Source organism: Antechinus flavipes, chromosome 4 (assembly GCF_016432865.1).
Source record: "Antechinus flavipes isolate AdamAnt ecotype Samford, QLD, Australia chromosome 4, AdamAnt_v2, whole genome shotgun sequence".
Classification (NCBI taxonomy): domain Eukaryota; kingdom Metazoa; phylum Chordata; class Mammalia; order Dasyuromorphia; family Dasyuridae; genus Antechinus; species Antechinus flavipes.
The window spans coordinates 109,242,747-109,261,919 of record NC_067401.1 but is presented as its reverse complement, the minus strand read 5'-3'; the positions used below and the strand labels follow the sequence as shown (position 1 = coordinate 109,261,919).

At 43.6% G+C, this 19,173-nt stretch overlaps 1 protein-coding gene across 1 annotated transcript; it reads right to left on the bottom strand.

Moving 5' to 3' along the window:
• Positions 1-4,560: 4,560 nt before the first annotated feature.
• Positions 4,561-18,742, bottom strand: SH2D2A (SH2 domain containing 2A). The gene is given in 11 exon segments (XM_051993763.1): positions 4,561-7,847; positions 9,509-9,647; positions 10,088-10,354; positions 10,934-11,089; positions 13,986-14,154; positions 14,413-14,502; positions 15,160-15,344; positions 16,241-16,377; positions 18,537-18,581; positions 18,584-18,667; positions 18,670-18,742. Coding segments are annotated over 10 exon segments (1,341 nt in total). The 3' UTR covers positions 4,561-7,847; positions 9,509-9,512.
• Positions 18,743-19,173: the final 431 nt, after the last annotated feature.

Sequence of the window (19,173 nt, the reverse complement as noted above, 5' to 3'; positions counted from 1 at the left end):
AAATTGCTCTCCAGAATGGCTGGATGTGTTCACAATTCCACCAACAATGTATCAGTGTCCCTGTTTTCCCACATCCCCTCCAACATTCCCCATTATCTTTCCCTGTCATTCTAGCCAATCTGACAGGTGTGTAGTGGTATCTCAGAGTTGTCTTAATTTGCATTTCTCTGATTAATAATGATTTGAATAGTTGCGTCTTTAAGTCCCATGAAAGGCAGTGCTGTGGTAGCAGCTTAGTATGCAGAATAAAACTAATTGAGTTTCAGGAAACTTGAGAGAAAATAGAAAAAACCAACATCCTGTTGTAGGAATGTAGGAATATTGACTTGAAATTTGGGAACAATGAACTTAAATGTGAAAACATTAGTCTTGGCAAATTGGGCTTGAAAATGGGCAGAATTTTGGGGGGTAGTTTCTTGACATTATCATGAAAATGTGGGCAGAAAGGCATTGTAATGGAGAATTTTTTTTTTTTTCACAATATATGAACTTGCTAGAGCAGGGATAATGGAGGAAGGCAATTGTGATGTTAAGGGAAAAGCTTGGGCGGTGGTTGGCAAGGACTGGTGGAAGACATTTCTGTTAGAAACTTGTATTTGATCCCAAAAGTAGGGAGGAGTTTTGGAATTGCAAGAGCCAAAGTGAAGATACTAAGAAAAAATAGAAGAAAAGGCAGACCAAAAACCAGCCAGTGGTTTCTCTTGGGAAATGATCTCTTAGAGTCAAGCAGAGATGACAAAGATTCCTTCCCCATTCTAAAAGGCTTTGCTTGAAGGAGAGGAGCCCTAGTTTGGTACTCAGACAAGTAGAGTAATTGGAAATTTGGGGAAAACAACTCCCAAGAAGAAGGGAAAAAAAAATCCTCAGGAAGTAATGAAAGGACCCTATTAGTTATAGTCCTAGTGGGGATTGTTAAGGTTGAAGACTGGGACCAAGATGATAGTGGTGGTGAAGTTGAAGAATTTACTAATGACATAACCCTTGTGTAGTTTCACTCTTATGATTTCTCTGCTCCTTTTTTTTTTAAACTCTTGTTTCCCTTATTTTTCTTTCTACTCCTTTGCCCTACTCCCAGCCTTTCCCATCTGAACGAAAATGCCCCATCTTGAAATTATTCTTGGTTGGGACAACTAGATGGTGCAGTGGATAGAGCACTGGCCCTGGAGTCCAGAGGACCTGAGTTCAAATCTAGTCTCAGACACTTAACACTGTGTTAACTCCAACTGCCTTCCCCCCCCCCCCCAAAAAAAAAAAAAAAAAAAAGGGAAAAAAAGAAACCATTCTTCTGAACTCTTCTCTGGGCTTAGGCTTTCCTGAGGTAGGGAGGGGAGGGCAAAGGGGGCAAGAGTGTTTTGTGAAAGTTTCTCATACCCTTGAAATCTTAGGACAAGAAGAGACCTTAGAGATCATGTGCTCTAACTCTCACCTGTCTCCCTAGTTGTCCTGTTTTATAGATGAGGATTGGATTGGTCCTTATGTTGGAGTAGACAGCTAGGAAAGGGTTTATTTGGGATGGATGGAGAGATTGAGTCGCCAAGCCTTCGTTAACGGCCTGGTGTGTCCCCAGCACTGTGCTGAGTGCTGGATACCTGCCATGAATTTCTCCATAGCCTTTGGTCTGCCTAAGGATGATTTGATAGGAACTGTCTTTAAAATGCCTCTGCTTGATTGGCCAGAGGAGGAGGCGGGCTGAAAGACTGGGCCTGTGGAGAAGTGTGTTTGCATCCTGGAAGAGCAGAATAGAAAGAAGCTAAAGAGAGAGCAAGAAGTTCTGTCATTAGGGCAACTTCTGGAGCAGGAAGGAGAATGAGAGGCTAGTTTGTACCCAAAGGAGGTGGGATAGATACGACCAGAGAAAGCCCTTCCCTGTTTTCGGGAGGTTGCAGATGGGCCTAGAAGTGGAGGGGCCGAGCCAGGAGAGGTGCTTACCTTTTCCTAGTACTTTGAGGTTTGACAAGCTCCCCTGTAGAGAGTCAGCTGGGCTGCGGCGGACTCCCTCATGCCCCATTGCTGGGGCTTTGTATAAGCTACTCAGCACTTTTTAGGCCCAGCCGAAGTTCCCTGGCACTGGGTGGGGCACTGCCTCAGGTACATCCCTGCAGGGGAGCCCCAGAACCCTCCAAAGAATGCTAGTTCTGCTTGGGGTGGAAACTGTTGTCAGCAAGGTCAGTGTTTACAAACGGAATCCAAAGGGAGTGCCCTTTTTCCATGTGACACTCTTTATGAGGAGGCCTTAAAATGGAAACTGGTTTTGAGTCAAGAACTGGGTTGTGGTTCTATACTTACCACCTAGTGACCGGAGGACATTGAGCTAATCCCTTAATCTCTGGCCATCAGGTTCCTCCTCATTACACACACATTGCAAAAGATTGTACCCCTTGGATAAGATCTCTGAAAGGGGGCAGGGTGGGGAGTATACATACAGGCATTTGCTGGAAAATTGCTGGTTGTAAGGTAAATTCTGGTTATCAAAAAAAAAAAAAAAGCAAACAATGGAGTAGGAGGAGGGAGCACAGAAAACAGGAGCATTACTTGCATTAATACAGAAAAAACTGTAGAAAGTTATTTTAAAGTATCATGAAGCATGGATATCAATGTGTATAATTTTTAAAGTGTTTTATATCATTCAGTCGCCAACCCTGTTAGGTAAATAAGAAACATGTAATCTTTTATAAACAAGGCAATTAAATTCAACAAGACTTGATTAAACGCTTGTTTATGTTAGGTACTTAGGATACCATGATGGATCAGGGGAAATCTTCCCTTACAGCATTTAACAGCCCTATTTAACCCTCATTACAGTCCTGTGTACTGAAGATATTATCTTCATTTTTCAGATGAAGAAACAGAAAGAGAGATTATGACTTGCTCAGCGTTACATAATTAGTGAGAATGCTTGAGGCTTAATATCAACCAGGTAATCTTCCTGACTCCAGGCTCTATGCACTACACTAGATAGCTGCTGCTTCTTTTTTTTTCTTTTTTTCTGGTGAGACAGTTGGGATTAAATGACTTGCGCAGGATCATGCAGTTAGTAAGTGTTATGTGGCTTGAGGCTGAATTTAAACTTGGGTCCTTCTGACTTCAGGGCCAGTGCTTTATGCACTTTGACATCTAGATGCCCCTAGACTGCTTCTTTAAAAAAAATAAAATCAAATCCTCTGCCTTCAGGGGCAAAGGAAAGATGGGCATCAAGTGCCACAGGAAGTTTGAGAGGAGAAGTCATCTTTGGGTGAGGGCAGAGGGGAATCAGAGGCAGCTTCATGAAAGGAATGAAATAAACATTTTATTAAGCATCTACTCTTGACAGTCACTGTGCTCAGTGCTTTACAACTATCTCATTTGATCCCTACAGACACCCTGGGAAGTAGGTGCTATTATCCTCATCTCACAGATGACAAAATAGCCTGAAAGGTTAGGTGATTGCCCAGCATCATAAAGCAAATCTGAGGTTGGGTTTGGACTCAGGATTTCCATAATCCAAGTTCAACACTATTCATAGTTCAACACTATCCACTTTATTATTATCTGCCTCAGACTTGGAAGCAGGTCTCTAGACATGAGGAAATTTACCAATTTGAGGGAGTAGAATGATACTGGGAACAACTAATTCTCTTTTAGGTAAGAATGTGTAAAGTTGAGCAAAGTAAAATGAGGCTAGAGAGACAAATTAGAACCTCATGGAGAATCTTGTCAAGTTAATGAGTTGTCTATTATCCTGTAGGCAGGAGGGAAGCACTGACAACCTTTGTGTAGGGACCTGACAAAGCTATGCTCTTTAGAAAGATATTTTGGAAGCTACACGAAAAATGAACTTAATAGAGACTGGAAACTAAGAGACCACTTAAGCAGCTCTTAAGAGTATTCACAGTGAGAAATGATTGGGGGGGGGGGAGGTGGCAGTAGGATTGGATAAAAGGAAAAGTGGATGTGAGATAAGAGTTATAGTAACAGGATTTGGTAATTGATTAGACAGGAGTGAAGGAGAAAGGAAGAAGTCAAAATTAATCCAGGAGTTTTGAATAATTTGGAGGATGGAAGAGGTTTTTTTGTTGAGAGAGAAGTAGGGAATCTATTTTGGTCATTATGGAAGCACATCCAGGTGGAAATTACCTAACAGACAGACATCTGAAAATGGAATTAGAGCTCAGTAATAACTCTTTAAAATTTCAAAACACTTTTCATATATGATATAACAACCTATGAGGTAGATGCTATTAATATCCTCTTTTTAACAATGAGAAAACAGGTTGACAAGTTAATGACTTGCCTGGGGTCACCCACCCAATAAATACCAGGCCAGACTGAACCTGATTCTTTCTGATTCCAAGTTCAGTGAACTATCCAGTGTACTACCTAGTTGCCTACGTAGACATTAGGGCCAGACATAGGAATTTGGGAGTCATCAGCAAAAAGATAATAATTGAACTCTTAAGAGAGTATGAGATAGTCAAAACAAGAGAATGGCTCCAAAAGATCATTGTGACATGCCCAAGGTGATACCGCTATTAACTTAGAACCCAGATTTCCGAAATTTATTTCCAATAAATTGGGCTCCCACTTTTCAAGTTGGTTTTATTTTTCCTGTTCAGTAGCACTTCTTTCCCCTACCTGTGTATACAGGGTAATCCAAGAAAGAATAGGATCATTTTAGGTCTAGTTTTATTCCTTCATACATCATGATTTATTAGCTCAAATTTGAGATGGCATAAGCCTATTTCATTATCTGAGTTGAGAAGTTCCTTCCACCCCTCCTGGAAGTCCAAACACTAGTGCACTGCATGTGATAAGTGCTGAGTGTATTTGGAATTGCATCTCAGTGAATAGATTCCTACTCTACCTATTTCCTCCTGTGATAATAGCTGCTCATTTTCAGTCCATCTTTTATTCAAGTTCTTCCTCTCAACCCCATCCTGGTCAAAAAGGAGTGATAGGGGGATTACAGATCTGCCTCTCTGGGATCCCAACTTGGTTCAGCAAGTACTTGCTTCCTTTAAGCTGGAAGGGAGAGTCTGGGGCAGGTAGTTAGAAGGGAAAGAGCAGGTCAAACCTGACCCTAGAGAATAGAGGACAGAGACAGGATTGAGTGATAGGGAGAGGGAGAAGTCTGTATTCAGATTCATAGACTGCTTGACTCAATCTGTTACAATTTAGTGATAGACCAGAAGGGACCTTTCAGATCATCTCGTCCACAATCTCTTCATTTCACAGTTGAGGAAATCAATCCCCATAGAGATAATGATTTATTCAAAGCTGTTCAACAGGTTCATGGCAGAGCTACAACTTTAACCTCAGTTTGGGAACTTAAAAATCCTGTTTGTACTACACCATATTCTGTCTCCTTCTGCTCCTCATATAGACTCTGGTATAATTAGGTCCAGACAATTGGTTTTCCTTTGGGAGACTTCAGGGAGAATAAAGAGCTCCCCATGTAATGGTTAGTTTGTATTTTGAATAGAATCCAGGCCACTGCAAGGGGGTCTAGAGGAAGGAGGAGACATGGCTACTGTACGGGTAAGCACCTGTTTCAGTGGGGGAAATGGTACCCAGACACAGAGATCAATGCAAGAATATAAAAAGTATCAGGTTGGAGGCAAAAGTCTCGGGCAGAATTTGAGATGGAAACGTGTTGGGGGAAATGGAGCTGGCAGGATAATGACATCAGTATTGGGCAGCTTCCTGGAGAAATTAAAGTGTTGGATATTATCATTGGTCACAAAAGGTTAGAGCTAAGAGGTCTAGATTAGAGCTCATCTAATAAAATTCCTTTATGTTACAGGGAGAGGAAACTGAGGAGCAGAAAAGGCAAGTGACCTGGCCAGAGTCACAGGACCAATAAATGACGGAGAATTCAAAACAAGGCCAGACTCTACGTCTGTAGAATAGGATTGGAGAAAAGGAGGGAGGAAGAAGGCAGAGAAGGAAAGGCCCAAAGGAGGGCATGAAGTAGTAGGGAATTTAGAGGGATGGCAGGCATCCTTGATTAAAATATTAATTTGATCCAGGAAGGCCCAGGGATCGAAGTAGGGGAAGAAATAGATTTAGGATAGGAACTGGGCATTGAGCAGCAGAAATTCCTAGAATTACTTTGGAGTTTGAGGCAATGGAGAAGGAAGTGTAAGGAATCTCAAAATCATTTGTTTTACTCATTTGTGTTCTCTAGAAGAACAAATAGTCCACTTTTCTCCCTAGTTGCTTCACTAGAAAGTCCAGAACCTTTTTGTCCTTAGGCCAGAGAAAGTTTAAAGAGTAGAGCAAAGCAGAAAAGAGATTGGGCTAGGTTCTCATTACTACAATCCATTGACACCTTCCTGTTTCTCTACTGGTTTCTTCCCACTTTATTCTTGCTCTCACTTGCTCAGAACACACGTGGTCATCAGAATGGAGTTACAGGTCGAGTGGTCCTAGGACAAAGGGTGAGTACTACTTACATCTTTGCTCCCCTGACACAAATCTGACTCTCTGTCTAATCTGATAGAAAGTTATTGTTCTCTCTGGGAAGATAACATTGCTCCATCTAATTTAATTTTAGGCTGAATTAATTAAAGTATCGTATACATGGAACAAGAGGTTTTTAGTTTTGCTTTAGTTTTCTGTGGTCAAACTCCATCTGGAATATCGTGTCCAAGGCCAGATGCTCTATTCTGGAAAAGACATTGCTCAGAGGAGGCTGACTAGATAGTGAAGGACCACTATATGCAAAGATTTGTTGGAAGTATTGGAGGTTTAGCCTAGAGAAGACAAGATTCATTGGGGAATGATAACTCTCTTCATATACTTGATTAGACTTCTTTGGCCCTGAGAAGCAGAATTGGGGTCAGTGGTTGCCCAGAATCAAGTTTTGGCTTAATTTCAAGAAAACTATCCAGTTGTGGAATAATAGCTTGTCTCTCTTCACCAAAAGTCTTTTTATGTATAAGTTAGATAACTTAGTTGTCAGGGATGTTATAGTGGGAGATACCCATCCCCTCTACAAAGGTGGAGGGAGATTAGATGACCTCTGAGGTGGGGAGAGGGGATTTATTTATTTATTAGCATTTATTAAGCACTTACTATATACCAGACACTGAGTTAAGTACTCTCTAAATATGATCTTGTTTTATCTTCATAACAATCCTGTTGTTGAGGGAGATACTATTATTCTCATTTGCAGAAACAGCTTAAGTGCCTTGTCAGGTTCACACAGCTAGTGTCTGAAGTGGGATTTGAACTTCAGTTTCCAACTCCAGATCCAGTGCTGTCCCCACTGGCTAGTCTCTCTTGGTCTGTTACATTTTCCTCCTCTGTTCTTCCTTACAGTCTAGCCAGTAGCTTGCTTTTTCATTGAACTTTGAGTAACATGTTCATGTGCACATGGGAGTTCAGGGCTTGGAGACCTTGAATTTCTGAGAGGGGAAGTGTTCGGGGAGGATGATTTATTAGCCAGACAAGAACCAGCAAACAACACCTCAGCATCTGTTCCCATCAAACCAAAACAGCAGCATTGGACCGAGGCCCAGACACGAAGGCTTTGGGGCCAAGGAAGCTTGGCTTCAGGAGGAGAAACCAAGACAGCTCAGAGGATTTCACAGCACTTATTCAGATGGATTTGACTCCTGTCCTCTTAAGAGAGAGCTGATGCAAGTCTCCCAGGGGCAGAAGGTGGCAGAGGGAACTGAAGTATCTGACCTCTGAGCTCTCTGGCCCTCCTCTTGGGGGAGGGGGAAGGAGAAGCTGTGTCTAGATTTGGTTTTTGAGGCTTGGAATCCAGGGCAGAGATGATGAAGACCGACGAGAGAAACCTGGCAGGGGGAGCAGAAGATTGAGTCTGCACTTGGATGGGATCACCAATCCGAAAAGCTTGACCTCTATGGAGAGAAGCATGGTGTAGCAGCAGGCAGGGCTCCTGACTCCCAGGCCCATTCTCTCTGATAAAACTTGAACCTACCATCCCATTCAGCGACCATCCCACATTCTGCCTCCTTTTCCCATATTAACTCCTTAGAAAAAGCTGTCTACAGTAATTGTTTCCACTTCCTCACCTACTCCCTTCTTATCATCCTAGACTCTGACTTCTGTTCTCTCCACTCAATAAAAATAGCATTGAAAGGTCAGCAGTGATCTCTCTATTGCTAAATCCAGTGACCTTTCCTCAGTCCTTATCCTCCTTGATCAGCATTTCACACTGCTGTCCACCTACTCTTTCTAAATAATTGTGCTTCCTGGGTTTTCTTGACATTGCTCTTCCAATCTTCCTCGTGGCTGCAGAGATTTGTCCTGAGAATTTAAGTAGGTCTAGGCTCTCTCATCTCTGATTCTCTTTGTAGTTCAATCAGCTCCCACTGATTCAACTATGGTCCCTGTGCAGGGGACTCTTAAATCGACATACTCAATTCATACCTTTCTCCAGGCCATGGGACCAGAGAATCTCCATCAGCCTGCTGAATATGGATCCACATGGTCCACCTGAACATCCCACAGGCATCTCCAAATCAACATGCCCAAAACAACTCATCTTTTCCCCTAAACCCACTTTCCTCTTAACTTTCCTATTTCTGTTGCAGACATCATCATTTTTCTGATCACCAAGTTTAGAACTCGGGATTCAATCTCAGTTCTTTATTCTCATTCACCTTCCTACATCTCATCAGTTGTTAAGTCTTGTCAATTCCATCTCTCACATTTATACCCTTTTCTCTACTCCTATCCCCAACCACTCAAATCAAAACCCTCATCACATCACATCTATACTAATATAATAGCCTCTTAACTGCTTTCTCTGCATCCAGTCTCCTCTCTAATTGGTCCTCCACCCAGCTGCCAAATTGATATTCCTAAAACCTAGGTCTGGCCAAGCCACTCCCTCGTTCAGGAAGCTTTAGTGATTCCCCATTGCTTTCATATTAAAATATGCTAACTCCCTTGTGGCATTCAAAGTCCCTGGTTCCATCCTATGTTTCCAGGCTGATTATACATAAATCCCTCTTACACATTATACACTCTGGTCTAATAGGCCTGCATCTGCCCTGTCTGTTTACCTTTACACCAGCTACCCCCAATGGCCACCCCTGCCTTTTAGGACTCCTAATTCTCTTCTAGATTCAATTCTAGTACTGCCTTTTGCAAGAGGTCTTTCCTGCTTGTCTTAGTTTTTCATGTCCCATCTCTTTTCCCAAACCTCAGCACATTTATTTTGTATTTATCCTTATCATCTCTGAAAATATATTTTCCTTAAAGACTGAGACTTTCTTAAGAGGAGGGACAGTCTCACTTTTATACTTCTATCTCCAGAGTCTAGCACATATTAGGTGTTTAACAAATGCTTATTGACTAATTTTTTGATTTCTTCTCTCTCTCTCTCTCTCTCTCTCTCTCTCTCTCTCTCTCTCTCTCTCTCTCTCTCTCTCTTTCTCTCTGTCTCTCTCACTTTCTCCCTCCCTCCCATGTATGGACATGTACTTGTGCACCCACATACTTCTTTCATTCTCTGTCATCCCAGGAGGACTGACCCCTTCAGGCACATACTCACCTAGTCAATGCTTATTGGATCCTAGAAGGAGCTGCACCTGTCCCTGATCCTGGGAGAGTTGTTGAGAAAAGTTAGGTGGGAGAGTATGTCCCTGGAGAGGCTGATGTCGGAGGGAGGAAGTAGGGCCTTGATCTAAGGTCTGAGAAGAAAAATTAAGATATCAGGGTCATGTCACCCATCTCCTCTTGCTTTTATATCCCTCATTTGCCTAAGTTAGCAGAGCTTCCTGGGTTTGAGAGACATCTCCAGTATCTTCCCCTTTCCTGGGAAATAGTGGGATGAGCTTTGATCTTGGAATCACTAGACATGGACTTGAATTCTGACTCTGGCTGTGTGACTTTGGGCAAGTCATTCTACTTTGATGAGAATTGATTTCCTCATTTACAAAATAAGGGGAACTGCTTTTATTCCATTGCTCACAGGGTTGCTGTGAGAAAAGCATTCTGAAAATTCCTATCATTTCTGGGTCCTGAATGCCCAGCCCCTTCCTTCTTCTTTGTCCTACAACCATTTCTCCTTCCCATCTCTCTCCGTCTTCAGACTCCATCTTTTTTTGCCCACTCTCTCTGCCCCACTTACCTGGGTCACTGTGACAGGCCGAGAATGGCATTTCCGTAGGAAGTGGTGCCCAAGAGGCATGGGAGCCACCTCTGAATAGACATTGACAAGGCTCTCCTTACTGCCTTTGCCCATCGCATAGAAGGCGATGGGTTCCTCTGGCTCTTGGTAGATGGGATGAGGGGGCACAGGGCGTGCAGCGGAGTGGGATGCTTTTGAGGCTGGAATGGAGTAGAGTTCAGGGCGTATCTGGGGCTTGGTTGGAACAGGGGGCTTAGGCCTGGATAGCTGGGGGAAGGAAAAGGAATCAGTAAGTCCACCCCTTCCCATGTGCAATCCATAGATGCTAAAGGAAATAAGGGAGATGTAGGGAGAACAAAGCAGAATAACTCAAAAGTCAGAGCTGCTCTCTTCTTACCTGATCTAACCTGGAGCCCAAATTTATCTTCTGTCTCCCTCTACCTGAAGTGATAGATTCTCCCCTCCCACTTAAGGACCCTCCTCCTCTTCCAAAATATGCTCTCAGATCTTTCTTTCCCTCTCATTGTCCTTTTCTCCTTCTGGGCTCCTTTTCCTTCTTTCCCCACCAAGGTCATTCCTTTCCCGGGTTCCATTCCATTTCAGTCTCTTCTCCCTCTGAGCTTCTCTGCTTGGCTTCCTCCTTGCTCTGATCCCTCTTCCTTCCCACTGCATCTATCTCCCTAATCTCCATCTCAACATATCCTCCTCATCCCAATCTGGCCTCTTGTGCTCGTTCCTCCCTCCTGCTTTCTCTGTTACCTCCTTCCTTTATCTGGGTTTTTTGATAAAGAATTAGGAGAGGGAGGAAGAGATTCATGTGATGCCCCCCTCCCCGACTCTGAGTACCGATTCTGGCTCCCTAGGTCCAGGATTATCCTTGTTCACAGGCCCTGGGACTTGTTCCTGTTTGTTGACTGGGCTGTACAGGGTAACTCCATTTTTGCCTTCATTCCTGGATTCTGAGTGTTCTGTTTGCATGGACATACCAGTTGGAGCAGGGGTCTGTGGGGAAAAAAGGAGAAAAAAGCTCAGTGACAGAAGGACCCAACCACACAGCTGTCCACAGGATCAAGCATATCAGAAGAGAGCACAATCTGGGACATTGGATAGTCGGAGAGGAAGGAGGAAGGCAATAATTCATCAGTGGAGACTCTCTAGACTTCTTAGGTGCTTGGGGAAGGTCTTTGGCTGAATATCAGGGCTGAAGGAGAGAGAGAAAGAGAGAGAGATTCCCTGTTTCTTTCTGTCTCATTTTCAGTGTTCCTATGTCTCTTTAGGTTCTGTCAAGAAAAGTCAAGACAACAAGCATTTATTAAGTATCTTTTATGTCAGGCCAAAATAGTGGCTGCCCTCAAGTAGCTCACAGTCTAATAAGGATGGGATAGGGGGCAACAATATATAAATAACTACACTATGTAGTTATTTGTAAATATTTACAATATGTAAATAACTATATACAAACAAAATATATAAGCATAAATTAGATATAATCTCAGAAGGAAGGCACTAGAATTCAGGGGGCCTAGGAAGAGTATATGGCTGCCTCCAGGTATAGCTTATTCTCCACCTCTCTGTACCCTACCCCTTGTTCCTCCTTTCTTCCCCTTCTTCTCGTCATTCTATTTTAGCTGGCCACAATAGAGAATTGAAGGTATATCTTTAATATTTATCATATTTGTTGAATAGAATTCTATGTTTCTTGTCCTTAGTTAAAAAGAGAGACAAATGGAACATCTTATTTTCCTCTTTAAAAAATGCTTTTAAACATTGTCCTTGATTGATTTGTCCCCTCTCCAGCGCTCTCCCCCCAAAGGAATGGTGATCTTCTCTAGAACAAAGCCTCCACCACCCAGAGCAGATGAACATTTGCTCTCCTTTGGAAGCTTTCCAGTTATAGACACTCCACACATCTTCCCATGGCCATCCTGTCCTGTATTGGTTTGTTGTGTGTGTTTTTTAAATGCCTCTGATAGCAAGAAGTTCCCCAGTATACAGGAATCCATCCCCTATTGCTCTATCTTCTGAAAAGTCAAAGACCTGTCCAGAGCTCTCTTTCATAAAACCTTTCATGTTCGTGAGGATGGTAATCAAGTCTCCTCTCCTATGATTCGAGCCACCCCAGCTCCTTGGTTCTTAATCCTTACTTCTCAGCACTCATCTCTTCCCTTCCTGCCCTCAGTCTCTTCTCACTTACTCTTTCTAATCTTTTTTTTTTCTGTCTCTATCTCTGTTTCTCTCTGACTATAGTCTGTCTCTCTCTCTTTCAATGTCTCTATCCTTTTACACTTCTCTGTCTCTGTCTCTCTCAATATCTCTCCCTTATTTCCTCCTTTTCTTCCTCCTCTTTCTCCTCTTCCTCCTCCCTGTCTCTCCTCTTTCCTTCTTTCTATCCCCCTCTCTTTTTCTTCCCCCTTCCCCCTTCCTCCTTCTTGTTAAAAATAAGTTTTTATTGCTATCTGTTTTTGATATCCCAACAAGAAGACTGAGCCCCAGGGAGAACTATCAAAAGGAATGGCCTTTTCTTTCACCTTCACTTTTGGTCAGAAGAAACTCCATTCCCCTAAGCCCAGGAATAGAAGAAATCCTTCCAGTTCTGTTCCCTCAGGACCTCAACTCTACCTCAGACTGAAATTTAGTAACCTAGTGTAACTCTGAGCAAGCCACTTTGTTTCTCTCTGTATCAGTTTCCTCATCTATGAATGGAGATAATTATTCCACCTCCCAGAGTTGCTATAATGATAAAAAAGTGAAGTATTTGTAAAAAGCTTTGAGAATCTTTCTTCACATAAATGCTAGGTATGGTTATTAACAATTATTATTACAATTAAACTAGATTCTTAATTTGGAAAAAAAATTTTACAGTCTGCTTCCAGAGTAGAGACAACTACCCAGTGAAGACAGCACTGGATACAGAGCCTGGTTTTACTCCTGGCTTTACTTGTGTGATCTTGAGTCAGCCCTATCACTTCCCTCTAGTCTCAGTTTCTTGGTTCGGTATATGAGGGAGTTGAATGAGAGAATCATGATCTATCCAAGTTGGGAGGGATTTCAGAGGTCACCTTGGTCTCCTCCACAGTCTTCCTGACAAATAAATGGTCGCCCACCCTCTGTACAAAGAGCTTCAGTGATGGAAAACTGACAGTATTCTGAGGCAGCCCCTTCCATTTTTGAAGAGCTCTAATGATTAGGAAATTTTTCCTTCCATCAAATCTAAATCTGCCTCAGCAATTTCCACCCATTACTCCAGGCTTTGTCCTCTGGGGCCAAGCAGAGCAAGCCTCCCTGCACTTTGTCAAGACAGTCCTTCAGACACTTGGAGACTTCGGTCATGTCCTATCCTCCCCCACCCAAATCTCTTGACTGCAGGCCAGCCCTTACACACTATGCCATCAATCTGTCTCTTGTAGACCCACTAATGTCCCCTTTTTGGGGGCCATCCAACCAATTCCAAATCCCCCTAACTGCCCTATAATAAATTTCATGTCTCTCCATCCTGTCTGCAAGACTTTGTCATAGGCTTTCCTGAAATTCAATCATACCCAAAAGCTTAATAACGCAGACTACTGGGCAGGGGGTGAACCTGGCTTGGGCTGTTCTTGAAGTTCCTTCCGGCTCAGACATTCTATAAACAGCTAATGGTCCCGGAGGATAGAATTAGGAGGACCCGAGTTAAAAATCATCCTCAGGGGCGCACTAGCTGGGACCCTTACTCCCATTTCCCAGTGGAGTTTGAGCCCAGGGCCACATTTAAGCGCCGAGGTCGCCCAGAATCTCGGTGTTCACGATTCCGGATTGCGTTTTCTGCATCACCAGCTGCCTCCGGGTTGGGTTTGTACGGCGTCCCGAAGGTCAGCGTTAAGCTTAAGAAAAGCCAGGTCCTGGCCTGGGCCGGAGGTACCTGGCGGACGCAGGGCTGGGTGAGGTGCTCCCCGTAGGGGCTGAGCGGACACAGGGTATAGTAGCGCAGCAGGTCCGGCAGCCGCTCGTGGGCACTGTTCTCGCCCAGCACCACGTGGCGCCCGTCTGGCTGCTGGGACAGCAGAAAGTGGCGGTAGCAGCTGCGGCTCCTGCGGAGAGAGCGGGACAGTCAGCGGGGCAGGCCCCCCGCCCGGCTCGGCCCTGCTCGCCGCCCGCCTCGCCCCTCACTTCTTCGCTCCCCTTCGTCAGATTTATTCCCTCAAGGAAATTCCGTTTTCCCTTTTGAATCCAGAGCCGCTCATTCACCTGTTAATCAGCACGATGTTCCATCCTCACCTGTACCAACCCACCCACCTGTCAATCAGCACGAAGCCCCCACCTCTTCGCGCGTAACCCCGCCCCCTCACCTGTAAGTCAGCACAAAGGCCACCGCGCTCTCGCTAAACCGCACCAAGTAGCAGCCTGGAGGTTTGTTTTTCAGCAATCTCTCGGCCTCCCTGAAGGGTCGAGAGGAAGGGAACCTGTCTGGATCTCCCCCAGTCATCTCCTTCCTACACCATCCTCCCGCTCTGGTTCTCCCTACCCAATTAGTGGGGCAGGAGGCAGGAGACAGGAGGCAAGATGCCGGTCCCCTCCCTAGTAAGATGCTGAACTGGCAGGAAACCCCAGAGAGTAGGGAGGAAGGGGGTGTTAGTTGAATGAATGGAACAGATGAATAAATGACTCTCTTGCTAAATTCCCAGAGGGGTCAGGATCTTGAGTCCTCCCCAAAGCGGAGGGGTAGCTATTTGGGCTACCTTGCCAACAGCTAAGAGAGATGTACAAGAGGATTGAGGGCTAGCATTTTGGGGAGAGGTTCAGCTAAAAAGTAAATTAGTTCTGTCACATTGGAAGGATACTCAGAGAAAAAATTAGAGGGAAATACAAATGTAGAAAAGAAAGCGTGATAAAGATATCTTAGAAAATTGGAGATAACCAAAGATATAGAAATAAATTCAGGCAGTGGAGTTAAGGGGAAACCATTGGTATATTGGGGAGAGGAAGGAGAAAGAGAAAGAGAAATGGTTATATAGTCTGAAGTCTTGAGGACAGGGGATGACTGAGAAAAGGAAATTGATATCTACGATAACTTTTAGCCATTTGACACTCCTCACCGGCGAGTGATAAAGCCATGGAACCAGACTGGGGCTTCCCCACCATCCAAAAACCAGGGTGCCTGGGTCTTCTGAAACCAGGCCCTGGTCTCAGCCTGAAGGGATGGTCCCCCTAGCCCAGGTACTTCCTCAGCCTTCTTTGTGTTGCTTAGAATAGGTACAGTCCCCTGGCCTTGGAGAGAAACCTGTATAGGAGAAAATTTGGATTGTGAACAAATGCTACAACCAAGAGGGTTTGTATCTCCACTGCAGAGCACATTCGGTCCTGTGTTAGTTCCCCCTGCTAAACGCTCTCGGCTTTCTAAACTATTATCTCTTCTGATATAGCTTTTCTAGAAACTGATCAGAATCACTATCTTCCTCTGAGCTCTGATGATTTGTAAAGAATGGTGGTTAGAGAGCAGGAAAGGTTTTTAGAACTGGGCTAAACCATAGAACAAGGGAAGAAAGGAGATAATAAAGGGACTCTAATGGGTTTCCATTTCCCTACTGGTCAGAGAAAGAGAGGTCCTAGTAATGTAACAGCAGGAAAGAGAATCATCTCTGGAAGCATCAGAAAAATCTTAACAAACTGGGAATCTTAATGGGGACTAGGGAAGTATTATGGGAATTGGGTTGGGAAGCTCAGTTCAGACAGTGTGAATATCATAAAAAGAGTACAGAATTGGAACAGGAAGACCTGGATTTGGATGTTGCTTCTTTCACCTTCATGATCTGGCACTAGTCAAAACCTCTTTGCACCTCAGTAAGCTAAAGAGATCACACCAGATGATGTCTAAGGTCCCTTCCAACTCTGAATCCTGTGAAACTATTATTGAGTTGCAGAAGAATATTGATGATGAAAGAGGCTGAATGACTTGCTTCTTAACTTCCCTTGGCTTTCCTCGTACCAGTTCAGGTGCCCACACCCTCTAATCTCTCCTTTTCCCCTCTCAAATCTATTTCTTCTAGGAAGTCTCATTCAAGTCCCAACCTGATCTCCAAGACCCTCCCTTATAGGCCTGGTATCCACAGGGTTGGGGATGGGTGAGGGGCAAGAAATGTGGATTCAGATGTCCCTAGTTTCTTTCTTTCCACTCACCTTGGTGTGGTTGGATGGAACAGTCTCATTTTCTGATGCCTGAGGCAAATTAGGCAGTGCCGTGCTTCTTCTGCTTTTCCGGGTTGGATGTTTAGAGTGGAAAGTACTGAAAGTTGGGGCAGGTTCTTTCCATTGCCCTACAGATACAAACAAAACTATGGGCTCTCCTCCAAGGGGATTGGACACAATGACTTGCTTCTTACTTCCCCATTGCTCCTAGCACCATCTTCTTAAATTATCGAGAGTACAGCACTTTTTTTTTTTTTTTGAGGAGAAAAAATAGGCTGATATTGCAAAAAGAATGATGGAAGATATTGAGGGGTGAGGGAAAGAAATGATAACAGGAAATGCTTCTTAGGGGGTGAGACTGAGACAAAGGGATGAAGAAATGAGGGATAATGTGTAGAAGGCATAGTATAAAAAGGAATTGATGTGTAAAGAGGAATGGTTAGATAGTAAGGAAGACTTCCAAATGCCTGGAGGAGTTGGGGAGAAAAAGCGGGGAGATGCTGATGTGGGAAAGATTCCTTTCTAGATTCCCACCCTCTCCTAGTTAATAATGTAAATTGCCCTTTAACTCACAAATTCTGGTCCCTTTGAATTCCAATAGAAGATCCGACCTGTTCCCAGCCCCACCCGGATCTGAGCCAACTTTGGGGCTACACCCGAAAGCCCCTCGAGCTAAGTCTCCTATTATAAAAAGGCCACGCTGGGAACCCCTCTTTGCAGAGATTCCAAACATGGCTACCATGTGAGGACCCTCTGTCCACTGAACCCTCTGTCCAGTGCCCTCCTTATCTCTATCTTTAAAATAGCCCAGGCAATAAAATTCAAGACAGCCGCAATGAGGAAGATTTAGAATTTATTTGGTACCGAGCTCAGGACAGAATGATCGAATTCCGTACCTTACAGAACTAAAGACAGCCTTTTAAGCATTTCTGTTCAGTTTGTTACATTTTAATCTGTGATTTGCATTTTACAACAGGAGGATGGGAACATAGATCTGTTTCGAGTACCGTCCGAGTACCACCCACCCGGAACAGATACCCTTAAAGGCATTGTTGAGCCGGCCTTTTGGAATGCAGAAGAAATCCCCCAATCTAGCTGAGCAAACTTTCTTCTGCTGGCCCGAGGTGGACAGAAGGGCTATTTGTCCATTTCATCTTTGCCTATACTTTAACCTTGCTTACCCAATAATAAACCTCTTTTATCAATCTAGCTCTCCGGGCCAATAAATGCTTTTATTGGGAACTCGTGCCGCTACTAGACCTCCTTGTGCCGAATCTGTACCCCAAACCTGCCACTAGACCTTAACCCTAATTTCATTTAGGTACCCCAAAGCTAGACCTCAACAATGCTGGAAGAGAAGTATGTTTTTAAATTTAGATTGGTGAAGGATAGTTGGGAAAGCATTATGACTTTTATAATAGATTCTGTCAACTTGTGGGTTCTGGGATTCAACTATTGGAGAAGCAAGACACCTGCATTCTAATCCACTTTTTATGGCTCATTCCTTCATCTGTCTTTGACAGTTTCAAAACACTTTCTCCCCATCCTCCATCTTCAATCTTTTTTCAATTCCCTTCCTATGATTTAGATTCAAGTCACAATCCAGATCCACTTAAGTTGTATAACCATGAGTAAATTACTTCTAGGATTTGCTGAAAGCAGCTCTCATGGCTTCTCTGAGCATTGATTGTTAAATTTTAAGTTTGAGCATTTACATAAAAATATCTGCAAATGCTACAAATTAGGGTTTATTGTTTTGTTGGTTATCTAGCCTTAAATATTGGGGGAAAATGCCTACAAGACAGATTACATTTAAGTATCTCCTAAATTTCTTAAGTCCGCTCCCCCATTCATTCCTTCCCCCAAAAGCTGATTATTAAATATGTATCAATATACCTTTGGCTTCCCAATATTTGGTCTTCATTTTTTTTTGGCTTGTACTGATGATCTCTAAATCTTATGATTCCCTAGGAGTTTTTGTTTATGATTCCTGCCTGATTTCTCTTCTCTAAGGGCTTGGTGGATCTAATCATTCCTCTGTGTAAAAATAGAAACAAAAGGAGCAATGGAAGACCAGAAAGCGGGGACTCCAGGGAAGGGAACCTGTGTATTCTGCCATCCAGCCCATTCTCTTTCTTTCCTGATTCCTGTTCAGAGAAAGGGTACCTCTCAACCTTATATTCAGGGTGGTCAGGGAATTATTGTAGATGAAATCAGAAGATGAAGACATCTCAAGGAAGGAAAAAGAAAAGATGACAGACAGGGAAACTCCAAACTTAGCTCTTACCTTGAGGAGGCATCTGATCTATGGGTATCTCCATGAAAGGGGTTGTGAGACTGAACCCCCTGCCCCCCACCCAGAGCAGGTGTATGTGCTACTTAGAGCCCCTGCCTCCTCCACCTCAGGGGCAGGAAATGTGCCTCACCCACAGCCCAGGCCCTGGGACTCACGTCATGGAAAGCAATGTTCCTCCCCCTCCCCGGAAGCCTCATAGGCTGAAGCCAATGAGGGAGGCTTCATGTGTGTGTGTGGTGGGGGGAGGAGAGGGGGGAGGGAGTAAGACTGTGCTGGGGGAAATAGGGTAGAGCAGAGAATGTTTCTCTTTTGGTTTTTGGGAAATCCTTCCTATTGTCTATCTCTCCCCATGTGGAGAGTTCCTTTTTCTTACTATCTTACTTACTTTTCCCTCCAACTGTCTTCCCAATCCTTTTGTTTACTCAGGACAGGAAACATTTATTAAAATCAATGAAATCAGTGTTCTGAGATCCTTGAAAGGGATTTCTGGTGATCAACACTATTTCAGATCCATTCGTGTAAAGGGAAAAGAGGCAGTAGTGCAGCAGAGAAAGTACAAGATAGGTTTTGTTTTTTATTTTTTAATTTTTTTTGGATTCTTCTTTTTTTTTTTAATTTTATTTTATTT